Below are 17,611 nucleotides of genomic sequence, written 5' to 3' on the forward strand. Positions count from 1 at the left end.
CCATTACAAATCTAAATTTTGCATGGATCTAAAAAAAACATTGGGGGCCTACAACACTTGGAGATTCAAAAGTAATATTTCTTCCCAGTAACTCAACTATAAATGGGACCTAATGTCACAAGTTTTCATCAGGTCCATTTCTTTTGCAGAGAGAAAAAAAAAAACCAGTCACAGCTGCTGGCAGCAGAATAGTGGACAGGGGTCCATATAGGAGCTGCACAGTGTTAGAATTACTCACAAAGTTAAAGATGATACACTTTCGCAAAAACACACGAGGATCAGTTCATTTCCCCTTGTAGAGCAATGCATTTTTCTAGGGAAACACAGCGTTGAGTGAAGGGGATTTTAACAGGTCCCAGCGAAGTATAGGTCACCGACTATTTTACACTTTATGGATCTCTTGTCACTTTCTTTAACAAATCTGTCACCTTACATATGGCCTAACCCCTGGAGAAGGTCCCCTGCATGGAAAAAGAACGCGGGCAGTGAATTGTGTAATCAGCATCACAGGGGAAAAGGTCAAGGAGGATGCATATGGACAAAATACACATTCTCTGGAATCTGCATTTAGCTGGCAGTTGACTTAGACTAAAGACAATGTTATATAGCAGAGATATGTTTATATAGACAAATGTACTGAAAAGCACACGCATGCAAAAGCAAGAGAAACACAGAGAACAGACATGCAGCATTTCTTTTTAGTTATTGATGATCAAAAATCACGGCAATATAGAATGTAGCCATTTATTGTATACGTACCCACAAACAAAATGACATTGCTCTGAGCACAGGCGTGTGTTATGCATGTGCACATTATGTATCGATACCAATTCACGTGACCTAAATATGTAGCAGACAGCGGGAATTGATGGGACTCGGAAACACCCCCTAAGTTTAATCAATTGTTCCTTGCATCATTTCCAATGGATAAGTTCAAATAAGTCCGTGAGAATTGTAGTAGGATCACAATCATGTGATCACCAGCAGGCAGCTGACATAGTGTTCAATTGTTGTCATAGTTACAGTGACGCCATGTCGCTATCTTGCAATGATACAGAAATCTTTAACAAATCCGTGGATCCAGACTATAAGGCGCATCACTGTCAAAATCTAATCACTTGGTCCTTGTGTTATGTCGGACTTTCCCTGAAAATTTGATCCAAATCCGTTTTTGAGGAATGGTGCAAACAGACAGACAAACTAACGACGTTTGTCACATAACTTCCTTGGCGGAGTAATAAATGTTTTGACAAAGACAGCAACCAAAGGAGGGTAGCGAAGAGGCAAACAGAGATGTGGAGTTAGGTGTGAATCAAATCATGAGAGAAACAACAGAAGGGAGGCAGAAGGACAAAACCGAGTAAGAGAAAATCTTATAAAAATGATAATCATGATCTCTTATTTAAGAGGGAATTAAATTTTACTTTTCTCATTAAAGATGAATAATTGTGTCAAGCACTACATTGTTATGTGGCTTGTTTCAAGGTGACTAGTCTCTATTTTTCATAGCGAGGTATTTCATTTATTTCTTTGCTAGAACTATGAAGAAACAAAGCTGATTATACTGCACATCCCTTCTGGTTATCTGGACCTTTAACTATCAAGTTAAAGTTTTGTTTTTAGGCATCTTTCACTGGATGCTTAAAATGCAATAAATCTTCAGATTTGTTGGGGTTTTGTATAAGTTTCTATGTTATTATATTTTTTCTCTCTGCTAATACAGAATAACACTAGAGTTATATATTAGTATAACACTGTAATTCCTTTACCTTAGCGTTTAATTTAGTCAGATACATTTTTAATGAGATAATATTGTCTATCATCTTGAATATTTAAACATGTTAGATAAATTTGTAATGTTAGTCTCATTTCTACTGCAAAGCACTTTGACTCAACATCTGCTGTTTTAAATTTGCTTAGTGACTTAACTTTTCAGGCGAGGCACTGCTCATAAAAAAACACATTTGTTCATTTAAAACTCATACATTTCTATTTGTAAAGCCTGTTGGCAGCCTTTTTTCTTTATTTTTTGAGTTGATATTAGTGAGTGTTGGAAATTAATAATTTATTTTGTCTTGTCTTTAGCAGAATGTTTGTTGTAGAGAAAACAGGGAAAGTCAGAAACAGTGAGAGAGAGAATAACTAGTTGTGAAGGAAAAAAAATGTCAGGAGGAAGAAGAAGTAAAGAGATGCAGAGGTTACAGTCCATTAGTGTAACAAAAAATATTCTCCATCTGAAACTTAAAATACAAAGAGGTGGATAAAAGACTATTTTAGAGTTTTAATTTGCTGCTGTGGAAATAATCTATTATACTGTAAGATGTAAATGTCATACATTTTTAACTGGTAACCTATATCAACACTATGATATGGTGTTGACAATGAGACCATTGTAAAAAAAAAAAAAAAAAAAAGCCAGGTGAAAGGCATTTAAGGGAAAAGATAACAAATGCTGAGAGTCTGGCATGATAGTAGAGGTAGAAGAAGTACAGCGAAAAAAAGAGAGCGTAAGAGGAAGATAAAAGAGCAGACAGCGATCCAGAAGGAATGGCAGAGGCTGAGGTCTTTTGAGAGCGAGTTCAGCTTTGGTGAACCCTGACACGTGAAGCTACACTGCTGACCGACTGCTGACTTTCCAAAACTGTATCATTTATCTTACTAGCTGTGTTGAGAATATTTCCTTGTACTGCAAAGCAGGATAGTATGTTAGCTGGTGGTAAAAGGTGCTTTCACTGGGCACTAATGGTAGAATCACAGATGGTAAGAATGAGTAGCGGCTGAGGAAACCAAGACAAAGATAGAAAGGAGGATCAGAGTGCTGTAGAGTGACAGGCGGCTTTATCTTCGTGAAGCTATATATTCCTGAGGCACAGCGAGTTTTTTTTCCCTTGCCTGCACCTGGTGGATTTTTTAGTGACTTGCCAACAAATTGCACTTGGAGGAGGGTCACAGCAGGAGATATAACTGGCAATCCAGCAGTGTATTTCAATGTTGGCTCAAAGATTGGCCACAGTTTACGCCACACACTTGTTGAGAACAGCGCACGAAGGATTCCTTTTTCGGGACTTGATACATTTATTGCATAGCAACGGTTTATTTAGATGGCAGAAAATACACAAAGCTGTCTCAAAATTTATGTACCTCTTAGTGCTGGGTACGTTAAGGCATGCCCCGCGTTAATGGAAACACAGATTTTCAATAATGATGATCTGTCCATCCAGGATGAAGAAGAGAACATAGTACATCTAAACGGCTTATTTTTTCATAACAGGAAATACCCTTCTGTTCTGGTGTTCTATAACATGTTAATGGGGAACATAAAAATTTACAGAATGCATCCCCTTTGCGCCCCACAAGTCATGTCCTTTTCCACAGTGTAAGCTGATCCCTTCGAACCCCAGAGTGTTTAGAACTGCATCCCCATCTTTGGAGTATGATATCCCAAGTTTCCTAACTGGAATTGTTTGGATTTATTCCTTTGGGAATCAAGAGAGAGAAAGACTTGACTGGCTCTACAGGCAACCAAAAAAGTCACTGTAACTGGTCAATGCTGGCACATTAATGTGTTGATATGCCTCGTTAACGTCGTAATGTTCCCAGCCCTCGTTCCTATACAACAATATTTTGAAAGAAACTGGTTTTCCTGCTCCACGTGTTTGAATATAGTTCAAATTAACATATCTTTGCCATTTTCCATTGTTTCACCTTTGCTTCTTTACAGTCAACCACTCATCCATAAGATGGGGAAGGACCCATCACCCTGCTAACCCAGAAAATGGAGAAGCTTTAAATGTGTTGTGAAAGGGTAATACTTAACTGTGATATTTTCCTAAACCTGTCAAAGTAGTTTTGGTATTTAAACCTACCCAAGCTAGTAGTCATTGTTTTGTGCATTAACCAAAGTGTGATATTTTCCAATAAGTTCAAGAAAAATGGTCCCTCACAATACATGAACCCTGATTTTCTGGGTGGAAGTCGACTTTGTGACTCTTTCACACTGAAAGTCTTTCCTACTTTGTCACAGTCTGGCCTTTTGAAAATACACTTCTTTCAAAATTACATTTCTTTCAAACATAAATGAGAGCGCCGTTTAGCTGTATAGGAATTGAATTTTGGGGATATTTTGGGGTGTTGAAAATAAGGTAAAGACCGATGCAGCTACATTTACTTAGTTGGATTTGGATGGTAAGCACCTCATCTTCTGGGTCCACACATCTGCTATATGCTCATGCTCCTTTATTTGGTTTACACCCCAGACACAAACCACCCCATAATTACAAATTACCTCCACCACACATTCTTTACCCAGTAGAAATGTATAACTACACAGAGAAAAAACACAGATTTATTCTGATTTTGGCAGTGGTGCCAGAAAGCCAAAACAAAGATTAAAGCTGGATTCTACCAGCGTTTGTGTTGCTCTGCAGCTGGCATGTATGGAGACGTCCACTTCAGCTGATTAACGTCTTATGCAGCCATCTGAAGGTGGCAGGTATGTGTTCCATCAGCAGTCACTAACTGGACACTGCCAAAGCCTGATTACACAAACCAAATCCACTGGTTACTTTCATTAAATCTTACATAACCACCATTGACTGCACAAACTTCTGTGCTTTTGGTGAGTTTTTTGTGAACATCACACTTTGGATTCTAAGATGGGGAAATCATCAGGACTGTTGGATATAGAAGTCCTATGTGTTTTCGGTATTAGCCACTCAATATTTTAAAAAATAAAATAAAACTCTCTAAGCTTAAAGTCACCCAAGTCCCTTAGAACCATCTCTTTACTGTTTATTAATATTTTAAATAAACAAAAATTACAGAAGTCACAAATTCAATTACATAACATGTAAACCTGTAGTATAATCAGCCACATAGTGCTGAACAGTAGAATAACTGATATTTTTATTAGTATATTGGATACATTTTACTGTGATGTAACTGTAACCCACAGCTTGCAAAGCATAAACATGATCATGAGTAGAAAGGATCAGATTACCTGCACCGTGCATCCATATAAGAACATAAGCTTCCTATTGGGAGAAACGCCTCTTTCCAGCAGCAAAGCACTGCTCTCCCTTCCAGCTGGGAGAGCAGTGCTTTAAAAGAGTATTGGGAGGCAGTGTTAGGTTTAAAGGTTGTGACTTTGAACCTTACAATGACACAAAAGGAAAGAATAAAAAAAAAAAATCTCATTGGTTTCTGGTTGTATTCAGAATATACATCGATCAGGCATAACATTATGACTGCCTTACCACCTCTAATAGTGTGCTGGTCCCCCTTTTGCTGCCAAAACAGCCCTGACCCATCAAGGCATGGACTCCATTAGAACCCTGAAGGTGTGCTGTGGTATCTGGCACCAAGATGTTAGCAGCATGATCCTTTAAGTCCTGGAAGTTGTGAGGTGGGGCCTCCATGGATCGGACTTGTTTGTCCAGCACATCCCACAGATGCTCGACTGGTTTGAGATCTGGGGAATTTGACGGCAAAGTCAACCCTTCAAACTGGTTGTTGTGCTCCTCAAGCTATTCTTCAACCATTTTTGCTTTGTGGCACGTCGCATTATCCGGCTGAAAGAGGCTGAAGCCATCAGGGAATACCGTTTTCATGAAAGCGTTTACAGGGTCTGCAACAATGCTTGGGTAGGTGGTACGTGTCAAAGTAACACCCACATGAATGGCAGGACCCAAGGTTTGCCAGCAGAACATTGCCCAAAGAATCACACGGCCTCTGTCAGCTTGCCGTATTCCCGTAGTGCATCCTGGTACCATATGTTCCCCTGGTAAGTGACGCACACACACCAGGCCATCCACGTGATGTAAAAGAAAACGTGTTTCTTCAGACCAGGCCATCTTCTTCCATTGCTTTGTGGTCCGGTTCTGATGCCCATGTGCCTGTTGTTGGTGCTTTCAGCAGTGCACAACAGTCAGCATGGGCGCCTTGACTGGTCTTTGGCTATGTAGCCCCACACGCCACAAACACTGAGTATTCTAACACCTTTGTATCAGAACCAGCATTAACTTCTGCAGCAATTAGAGGAACAGTAGCCCATCCGTTGGATCAGACCACATGGGGCAGCTTTCGCTCCTTCAACGCAATAGTTTACCTTTGGCATGCGTGACCCTGCCACAAGAAAACCAGTTGTCCTTTCTTCGACCACTATTGGTATCTACTAACCACCAGGAACATGTCACATACCAGCTGTTTTGAAGATACTCTGACCCACTCGTGCAGCAATCACAATTTGTCCCTTCTCAAAGTCACTCGTGCTGTTTTTTTTTTTTCCTCTTTCCAGCACATCAACATCATGACTGACTGCTCACTTCTTGCTTAATATATCCCATCTCTTGGCAGGTGTCATTATAACAAGATAAACAATGTTTTTCATTTCACCTGTCAGCGGTTTAAACTTTGATCTGATTGGTGTAAGTGACATTGTTGATGTCATAGGTAGTGGTGAAAGATAAGAAGAAACCTGCACAATGTGACCTGCTTTAAACAAATAAAGTAAGATCCAACTATGACATGAACAACTTATGGATTCAATTTCAAATATCTACTCTGATAATTTGGGCTAAGGTTGGAAATAGCAATAATTATTTGCTGATCATTTGCTTGACTCGACAACTGAAAAGACTTTCAGAATACATAGCATTGTAAAATATGTAAAAATGTAGTACACAATTTCTAAGAAAGCCAAGGTGGCATCATCACCAACAGGAAAAAACATGGAAGACAAAAATTAAAATACAGAATACTGCAGTCAATGTGACAAGTCAGTGAAATTATATAATGGCAAAGATAAAGCAGGGAAAAGACAGAAAAAGTTAGGTGAAGGGGACCGAGGTTTAAAAAAAAAAAAAAAAAAAAAAAAAAGGTGAGCTAGTGCTGCAGATCAAGAGACATGAAGAAAAAACAAGAAAGGAAAAACTGAGAACAGAGAGATGAAGAGCTGAGGCAAAGGAAAGCAGCAGAAGTCAGAACAAAAGAGAGAAAAAGCCAATGACAGAAGAAGCTACAGAAAAATGTACTGTCGAACAGCTGAAGAGACGATGAAAAGAAAGGAGGCAAATGGTGGAGACAAAAGTCCTAATGAAAGGAGATACTGCACTGCTGCACAGTTTAGGAAGTGAGGACATCACAGCTAAATCTCACACTACAACTAACAAGAACTATGACTTTCAAAAAGTAAGTATGATTTCTTTTGTTGGCGTTTTAGGAAAGAGAGAGAGAGAGAGCAATGGGAGGATAGATAAGAGCATAGGGGAGGGAGAGAAACACAAACACAGATCGAAAAGATAAGTTGCTGTATTATTGAACAATTTCATACCACCACTACTAAATTCTCTTTTAACTCCCAGCCAAGAGAAAAATTCAATAGCACTTATCACAACAAGTTAAGTGTGTTACAGGCATTTAACATCTACCCTTCCAGGGGGAAATTGAAAGGAAATTCAAACAAATCATTTCTGAATGTGTGTGTGCAGAGAGCAGGTAAATGAGCATTAGATTTGTGAAAGGCTGTTATTACATTCTTTAAAGTAGCTAATATATGAGAGAGTACTTACTGTGAATCTTTGTGGCCTGCAGCATGATCTTATTCTTAAAGGGCTTAAATGTAATATTAGAAAATCCACTGACAGGCTCTTCTATTTTAACTGAAGCATTTCAATTTAACAAGGGTCCTCCACAAAACACATCGTCTACATATATGAACCTTCAGGGTCTGAGGGAAGTAAGTTAGACAAACACTTGCACAGATATTAGCGGTTGGCAGGATTAGGGTTGGGGAAAGGTTGGAATCTTTCTGATACTGGTGTGGGTCGATTACCTGGGTATTGATGGTGGAAAAAGTGCTTTCCTTTATGGGTAAATACCAGTAACAGTGCAAAAGTACTCAATTACATGTAAAAATGCTGCATTCAAATACTATTTCAGTAAAATACTAAAGCATTAGTGCTAAAATAGAACCTAAAATACAAAAAGCCCCTTTGCCCAATGTGTTATTATCCATTATATTATTGCTAATTGGTCAGAGTCATGCATCAGGGTGTGGTTCAGTGGATAACAGCCTAAGGGACAAGGGTCTCCACAAACTTATGTAAATCTACATCAATGTGATAATTAGGGAAAGAAGAAAAGTTCCTCCAAACAGATTATTATTATAGTCTGCACTATTGTATTTTGTTTAGCTAAATGAGAAATGCTACTGATCTTTCAAATGAGGCTATGCCTGTACCAGCTCCCATTTGTGTCTAACTCAGTCTGCACGTCCTTCACATTTTGTGAAAACAAAAACAAACTAAGTACTTCTCTGTATTTTCAGCATTCCCTCTGACCCCACACCTTCTGCAGCAATAAATGATTTAGAACTCAGAACAATTCACAGACATCTGAAACAACATAAGTGTTCCCAACTAGACAATTTTTGCAAAGGGTTACAAGTCAAAAACGCAGATGAATGACAGCTTAATATTTAACAATGCGTTGCATTTTATGAATAGAGCATATTTTTGGGGCTTTTTTGTGTGAAATCAAACTGAAAAGTAAACAGCAACTGTAAGTCAGGTAAATGTGGGCAGTCAAAAAGGAAAATATTTATCTCTGTGACTGCGTATCATTTAAGCAGATAATATCAAATAGAAATCTTTACAATAGCTATACTTTCTAATTCTTTACAGGTTTGCAAAGGGTGCAGGGTTGGACTACACCGATTGCAGCTGACACCGGGTGAGAGGCGGGTAAACACTCTGGACAGGTCACCAGGCAATCACAGGGTAAGACAGAGAACAGGTCATGCTCTGATTCACCCACCTACAGGCAATTTAGAGTCACCAATAAACTAAACTAGCCTGCACGTCTTTAGCATGTACGAATAAGCCGGAGCACCTGCAGAACGCCCCCACACACACACCCACACACACACACACCCACACACACACACACACACACACACACACACACACACACACACACACACACACACACACACACACACACACACACACACACACACACACACACACACACACACACACACACACACACACACACACACACACACACACACACACAGGCCTGCTGGCTGGTTAAACTCCAGCAGCTTCTTCCTGTGCACCTACAGTGCTAAGCCACTGCCATATTAAGCACTGACATAATATGAAAAGAAAGAATTTAGCCTTTAAATTGATTCTTATGGAAAGCAAAGAAGGGAAACAATCTCATACTAGTTTTTAGTTCCAGCCAGTGACGCTATTTCAATGTAAAACTTGTTGGACAAGTGATGATCAAAAAATTTTAGAGATTGTGATGACAAAACTCAAAAACCATACCCGATTTCAGGTGCTTCTGCAACACTTGTAATGCTCCCTGAAAGTCCAATTCTGTAAACATGTCAAGCACTATCGACAATAAGAGCTGAATCTCTTGTCAAAACAGTGACATTTCAACTTGGATTCCATTTTGAGGAAGAAAAAGAAGTCAGAATCCCAAGAATGTTGAGAACAACAACAAGTTAGTTCTCGGTGTGCACCTGACTTGATCCTGATGCACCTTGTCTGGGCCTGAAACCTGCAGGCTCTTCCACTGTAAAAACTGTTTCTTCTCTTGGTAGTAACGGCAAACCCATCTTTCATCACCAGTGATGACACATAGCATGAAGATGGGCTCATCCTGGGCAGCTGACCAATATAGACTTTGATGTTTGCTTTTTTTAAACTGAACAAGATCAAAATTTTTGATCATCCCTTGTATTGAATGGACTTATCACTGGAGCACATTGTATTTACTATTACACTACCATTAAAAAGTTTGGGGACACTCAGTCAATTTCATGTTTTAAAAAAAAAAACTCACTTTTATTCATGGGCTAATATAACTGCACAAGGGTTTTCTAATCATCAATTAGCCTTTCAACACCATTAGCTAACACAGTGTAGCATTAGAACACAGGAGTGATGGTTGTTGGAAATGTTCCTCTGTACCTCTATGTAGATATTCCATTAAAAATCAGCTGTTTCCAGCTAGAATAGTCTTATCACATTAACAATGTCTGGACTGTATTTCCGATTCATTTAATGTCATCTTCATTGAAAAAAAATGCTTTTCTTTCAAAAATAAGGACATTTCTAAGTGACCCCAAACCTTTGAATGGTAGTGTATATAGTCAGTTATATAGCCCATAATCTACCTGAAAAGGCTTATTATAGACAAGAGAGAAGGAAAGTCCTTGTAGCTCTTATCACACCTCAAACTATCCAGAAAATGGATAAATGGATATCTGTGTTTGAGTCATTTGGGTTGTTGTATATATATATATATATTTAATGTGCTAAAGTATTTGATAGTTTTTTTTTAGTTTGACAGGTCAGTGAGGCCCAACAACCAATGGCGTGGCCCTGTAAAGCCCACTGAGTCACTAAATGCAGTACCGAGCTACACAAAAAAGTTTACTTGACTTAAGAGGAGCTGGTATGATTGGCAGTGTGCCCCTCTAAATCCCACTAAAGCCTTCAATTTCAATACGTTTCGAATGTTTTGAGATTTGGTTGAGAGCCAATGAATACTGTATGTCAGAGTAGTGAGGCAGAAAATGCTAAGGATGTGGTAGAGGTAAGGAAGAGGGGGGTGGCGATTACAGGGCGATGGTATAGCAGCCAGTGCAGCATATCTATCAGCGCTGAGCCAAGATGGATGGCTTAAACTGCAGATATTATTACAGCTAATGATTCACCTCAAGTGGCCATTACTCTGCTACGATCTGTCTCCCTCGCTTGGAGTTTTTTCATGAGAGTTGGGGAGCCGAAAAGTGGAGTGAAGCGAGACGCTGGGAATGTGTGTGAGTGAGGATGGGTGAGGGTGTCTACAGTAATGTATGTTTATGCGCCTAAGAGAGGGAATGTGAGAGCCTAGAAATATCCACTCAGTATCCATTCAAATCTGCCACTATCTGACCTGTCAGTGAAAATAGCATGTTCTCCGGTTTGGTTAACAATAATGTCATAGCAAGAGTGGGTGCAGCGGTAAAAGAGGAGGTCGATATCTGTCCACCAAATAGAGAGAGGAAAATTATATTGTACGCGAGATAAAACGAGGCCTTAGAATTGAGATTTATTACCAATTATTGGGACAAGAGCAGCTGTGAGACAGATTATTTGTAGCTTGTCTGGTACTCCAGTGAAGTGGAGAGTGGAGGTAGAGTTGTATTGTTGCTAATGCGAGGGTTTGAATGATCAAACCACAGTAATAACCCAGACAGAAAAATGGCATTCATGTGAAAAGAACAGAACGTGATGTAAGGTCACCCTGAATGTCAGGACTGCTTTGAAAACCAAAATATCAAATAAGGATTTCAAATATTTTCTTGAGAACATAAATTCAGTAAATAGAAGTTTTAATCCTCTTTTTAGTGTCTGTTTTGATGTTTCAGAAGGTAATTAACCTCAGAAAAATGCTGCTTCTAACAGCAGCGAGCAGCTCTTTTCAGTAAAAAAAAGGTTTTGATAAACCAACTGTGCACTACTTACCCAGCGCCAAACAACTGACAAAAATTAGCAATTAGCTGTAAAAATATTATGTCAACAGAAACAGAACTCTAGGTAAATGCTGCTGTTGGAAGTATAAGCATGGCAACAGACTGTTGACATGATCACCTTATAGAGTGGTTCAACAGTGCCTGAATATCTGGCATCTGTTGACTTACAATTTTTTTACTGCTCTATTTGCTGTAGAAATGCACAGATATACTCCAGTGACATAATTTTTCAAAGAGCGATAGCTCCAAAAAGGCCTACTTCTGATCACACCGTTCAGAGCAGTGACATTAGGTGTGTTAGAAAAAAACTGGCTTGAAACTTTCAACTGAGAGGGACAAAACTATTTTCACCCTAATTTTAAGTTACTTTCAAATAACAGCATAAAAGTTGTACCATGTGTTTGATTAACTTCCTTCACCTTACATCACCATTCTTATGATGTGCTTGTGGTCATCACAATGTGAATACTAAAATGACATATCGTACAGCCGTAAATTGTACCACTATACAGCTGTGGAAGAGTTGATCACAGTAATCAGTCCACCTGTCTGTACTAGGAAGACGAAGACTACAGCTAATCGAGAAAGCAGAAATGATCTCAAAATGTGCAAATTATATCCAAAAAGTGACGGAAAATTTTTTCAAAAAGAGTCCAAACACACTTCACAAGTACTTTATTGTGTAAGAACATAGAAAATGTTGGTTAGTTTTATGAATTACCTGGTAGCAGGGAGGGTGCTGACTCTTGTAAAAAACACTGAAGGCTCCACATCAACATGGACACCCAGAGACAGCTCCCTGTAGTAGCCCTCCACTTTTCCTGCTCCCCCAGAGTACTTGAAGTTCAGCACAGCTTCCAAAGTCTGCAAAAAGACAAGAGAAAGAAACACATTTAGATCACGCTGATTTGACAGTGTGTTTAAAAAAACAACAACAGTGAGCTGCCATGGTATTTTAAAATTGAACAAGGGATAAAATTAGACAAAATTGGATGTGTGGATCAAATTTAGGAGCCAACAAAGATAAGATGGGGAGACCTAACATGTCAACTGCAGTTATGAGTACACTGAATAATCCTGTTGAAAGCGGCAACCCAACTGAAGCCTATGGAGCTCATCTAAGGCACGAGGCAGGAAGTTCATGCCCTCTCTGTCTGCTCTCTTGAGTTGAAACCTAGGGCACGCTGAGCCAAGCAGAAATAATGCCAACCTAGCAGAAATCAAAAAGAGGAGGTGGTCTAACTTTTGATACGATTACGTCGTGTATTTTGACTGGGTCTTAAGACGATGGGTTGTGGCTTCCAGAATGGAAGAAGAAGCTTGTATGAGTATATAAGACGATGTAACGCTTTGTGTAGTTAGTTCAAATCTCGAGATTTTGCTCATGTTTGTTCTTACAACCTCTATATTGAATAAACATTTGCATCAGACTCTGAACACTGCTCGAAGACTCTTTCTCGAACATTTTTGAAGACTCTAAGTTTTGATCCAGAATTGAATTTTGACGATGTGTGTGACAAAGCTGCCTGATTATCACTGGTCCTTAGCAGGCAGACTGAGTCACAACAGATCAAGGTCAGAGGTCACAGCCAGTATTCTGTCCTGCCATTCCATCAGCAAATACAGCGTATTTGTCAAATCGGTTTATCCAAAGTCATTACGACAAAATACTAAATGCACTACTGTTAAAGAAATGGAAGTATGATGGGTTGCAAGGACCAAGGTGTGGGGAGGGTTTGTTGGGTTGGCTCCAAACAGATGATTCACAATTGGCATACTGCATCCTAAAACAGCCTGAGAAGAGAGGGCGGTGGGGGGGTCAACCAGGTGGGATTCACTGGCAGTGTTCCAAGGTGATAGGGGAAAGTGGACACACAATATTACTCAAAAGTACTCGGAGGCAGCATGTGGGAGGGGGGGGATAAGCAGCCAAGTGGGCGAAGGATAGGGAAATTAAAAGTGGCAGTTTATGGTGAGGGAGCACTAGCTGACTCAGGCAACGGGGCTGAAGCAGGGTAAAAGGACCATCCAAGGTCCCGCTTTTTCTTCCTATGCAGCATATATCAGCTCTCCACATATTGCTGATGGAGGCACTGGCTCTGCCTTTCTAGAACAAATTTCACTTATTCCTTGATTATTTTCACTCTTTATCTGTTCTTGTGGGGGCTGGGAGCCAAAGTGGAATGATTCGCAGTCTGCTGGCTAGACGTCTGGCCTATTACACCCTAATGACAGAAGCACAGCTCATGGAGGAGAAAGGTAAAAACATTGGAGGAAACTGTTATTATTGTAAGCCCCTTCATTTCAAAGTTACACTAATCTCAAACCGCATGGGCATTGGTCATATACTTGTTATATTTTCATGTTGTGCATACAGTAATCTCACTACTATGACTCCATTGATGGCAGTCTATCGCCTCCTGATATCTCAAACACTGTCAGATGGATTCCCATTCAATTTTGTAAAGACCATTATATTCTCCAGAGGATGAAACAGGCTGACTTGCCCACCACAATGAGGTTGACATAGTTGGTATTCAGTGAAATGTCTTCACAGTTACTAGAGACATTGTCAAGAAACATGATACATTCATTGGCCCCCACTGGATGAATCCTGATGACTTGAATAATCATCTGACTGTTCATCCAGCTGTAAAACAAGTTAAACTCCTCCAGTAATATCTACTATCTACTGGTTAGACTGGCATAAAATTGATGATAAACTGTATTGTCTCCTGTTTACTTCTGGCCGGTAACCATTGTTGCATGTAATTCCTCAACTATCTCCCTATAGCTGGCTACCTCTTTGCGACTTTAAATAAAATGGTTAAAAAAAAAATCCTTCACATTCAGCTGCATGTTGTTTGAGTTTTTAGGGTAAAATACTTATATACTAATAAACACAGAAAAAGCCATATGATATTGATAAAAGAATACAAAACATATGAAAAATGACTTAAATACTAAGCAAATAAATGTTAACATCCCCTCTGAATGCTCACTACTACTAAGTACTGATGAAAAATAGTGAAGCCAATCCACTTTGTATCTGGAGGACAAACAGCAGCCTCACAATGCAGGTAAAAAGAACAGACTCAAGCTGTGCTGGCATCAGAATGAAAGGAGCAGCACGTTGATACAAATCTCATTTAAATTGATTGACTGAAATCACTCAGATTGCTTGAGCAGAGACTGGTTGGAGCCAATTTCCACTGAAGTCTACGTTTTCTCTAAAACAATGTTTTCTTCACTTGCTGTTTCGCTCCAGCTTGTTAGGATGAGGCTGGTGCTATTTTGTATTTTAATTTTTATCAACAAACTGCATGAGAAGACAAAAATTGAAAAATAAGTTTATCCTCTAAACTGTCTGAAGCTTCATTTTGCCACAGCACTCCACTGTTGTCTGAAAATACATGAAACGGTCAATGTTGCATTGGGTGACATATATATACACAACCAGTATGGTATGTTTACGGTATATACTGTGACAAATCCATATTAATGATTAGTATTTCTCTCAGTGAGAGCAAACAGAAAAAAGAAATATGCAACTCATTTTTTCTTCTGAGCCGACAAGTGCTGTGTTCCATGGGGTTGTGTAATCTTGTGGCCACCTGTGTGGCACTAATAGCCTAAACATGATCCTCTTGAGGAAAAGCAATTGTCTCAGCGACACTTTCAAACTGCGGCTGTGTACCCCAATTCCATTTTCAGACCAGGGCCGACCCCTGAGCTCCTCCATTGTTCGATCCTCACTCTCAGCTCACGGCCCCCTCAGGACCCTGTTTCAATCACGCCGGGCTAAAAATAGATGCTGCTGTAATGAGCTGTGCACACACACTGTCTAAGAAAACAGCCTGACTGCACACATGCATTTCCTTCGCATGCATAGAAACAATGTGATTAGTGAGAATGCCTAGACTGAAGTAACATTTCGATTAAGGCTTTCACTATCACTGATAACCAGAGACTGCAGGAGCTGTTTTATATCCAAGTTAATGTCTTGTAGCTTGTTTCCTACAAGCAACAGACAATAAAAGGACAACAGAAAGCACATAGGGTGACACGTTAAAGGAAAAACTTCATATCATAGCTATGTGTTGGGTTACCACATGCCATCAGATTCAACATCTTTTGGTATAAGTTTCTGGAACTGTAATGGACAGATGCAACACCATTCTTCCAAAAGGTATTCCTTCATTTAGTGTTATGATTCTCTCAGTGCAGCAGTAACTCCATGTTGCTGGGCAGCTGATGGGTACAATGCGATTAAGAGTCACACCTTATTCTGGAGGCTTTTCCAAAAGTTGACTCTGGGGTTTTGGGGGAGAGGATCAGGCAAGAAGTTGGCTAAAGACCAGTACTTCAGAGACTAGCAGGCTAGAGGGCAACTGGCTGGCTGTTAGCAGTCTGGGAGGTTAGCTTGGGGCTACAAGGCTTAATGCTAGCAAACTAAAGTGATGGATGGAGGGGATGCATTCCATTCTAACCACTTGGAGTCAGGCCTGGTTGGCTCACGGACCGGATCAGATATGATTTTAGTAGGGCAAATGCTAGATGACTCTGGAGCCGAATGAGGCTGCTGAGAAGCAGGGAGCTGGTAGTCCCACTTCACTACCACGTACTATAGTACATAATGGTCTGGCTGAGCAAGAACTATCACTCTGCTATATGGGGGGAACAAACAAGTTTGTAAGATGTTCGCATTTCTTGAAACCAGTTACAGTCACTGTGAGTGGGGCTAAGCAAAAAACGTGGCTTCTGTGTTCACTCAAAATAGTGATAACTCGAATTGTGGTGGTTTAACATTTGCATGCAATGAGACAAGGAATGTGACTGCACAATTTAAGTCCTTGGCAAAAAAAATCCGAGACAAGCTTTCATTTTTCAGTAACTGTAACATGCAGATAACAGAAGGGGAGAGAATGTCAACTGACAATGGCCAATGCCAGGTTTATCCCTGCAACCTACATCTGTTGAGTCCAACTAGGGAGCTCTAAGAGCCACGAGAGCCTTGTGGGGGCCTTTCTGAAAATGGCAAGATGAGAAGTTGGGAATTTTTAGTAACAGAACCAGGTAAGAAGCTAGCAGGCTGACTAATTCAGATCATTGCTGGTTATTTAGAGGTTGACCAAATGGAGTGATGCAGACAACCAAATAGAATGAATGACTTTAAAAAACACAAACAGTGACAAGACGGACATGGAACTAGTCAACTTCGTCATTTTAATACATGAACTATAGTTTGATGCATGACTTGAATTGTGATAGACAAAGATTCTTAACAGCTATGCAACAACAGCACAAGCAAAAAGTAAGCTGACTCGGTCATACTAGAACAAGTTACATATAGTCACTGGAGACATTTCATCTCAAAACAGATTCAGAAGAAAATATTTTATATAGAAAAGGCCCACCCTGCAAGCTAATAGGATTAGGGTCGCTCTGTATTCATTAGTCATCGGTACACTGAAGTTTCAAGGTGGAAATGTGGAGCCATGGTGCTTCCTGCTATTTCCATTCATGATATGTCTTCCAGCATGTAGAAAACACTACATGGACATGAAAATAATGTAAAAAAAAAAAAAAGTATTTGATTTTCTTTCCTGGAGGCAGTCTTTAAAGCATGTAGTGTAAAGTAAATCAACTGAAACCGACTGTGCAGATAAAGCTTTCCTGTATGCTTGCCGCAGTATGAAAGCAAGATGAATGCTGCAACACAACCACATTAATCTTATGTTACCATTTACAATAGGTTTCAAACAAAGAGCTTATACAATCATCGAACAATGTCCGAAACCTCCTTAATGTAGAAAGAAAAAGTACTGCACGAGACATTTTTTTTCTACGTTTTCCAAACAGACAATCACTTTCCACAGCAACTGGCCAGCAGCGCAGAGGTGGAAAAGTAGACTTTTCTTGTGGGGTACAACAGAGTACAAAACCATGAATGCCTTTGGTAAAAAAAAAAAAAAACTGTCTTAAACCGTGCACTTACTTTTGTCAAGACTTCAAAGACATGCCACAGCTCTCGAAGAAAGACCAGAGAGACAGCATGATGCAGCCAAGAGGAGACCA

The 17,611-nt window shown here is 39.7% G+C and overlaps 1 protein-coding gene across 2 annotated transcripts in view; it reads right to left on the bottom strand.

Moving 5' to 3' along the window:
• trappc9 (trafficking protein particle complex subunit 9) overlaps positions 1–17,611 on the bottom strand; it is a 285,840-nt gene that overhangs the window by 134,376 nt on the left and 133,853 nt on the right. For both annotated transcript variants that reach the window (XM_022194077.2, XM_022194076.2), the window contains one exon: positions 12,255–12,397. In XM_022194077.2, the coding sequence (XP_022049769.2) occupies positions 12,255–12,397 (143 nt within the window). The remainder of the gene's footprint in view (positions 1–12,254; positions 12,398–17,611) is intronic.

Source organism: Acanthochromis polyacanthus, chromosome 11, assembly GCF_021347895.1.
Source record: "Acanthochromis polyacanthus isolate Apoly-LR-REF ecotype Palm Island chromosome 11, KAUST_Apoly_ChrSc, whole genome shotgun sequence".
NCBI classification, from domain to species: domain Eukaryota; kingdom Metazoa; phylum Chordata; class Actinopteri; family Pomacentridae; genus Acanthochromis; species Acanthochromis polyacanthus.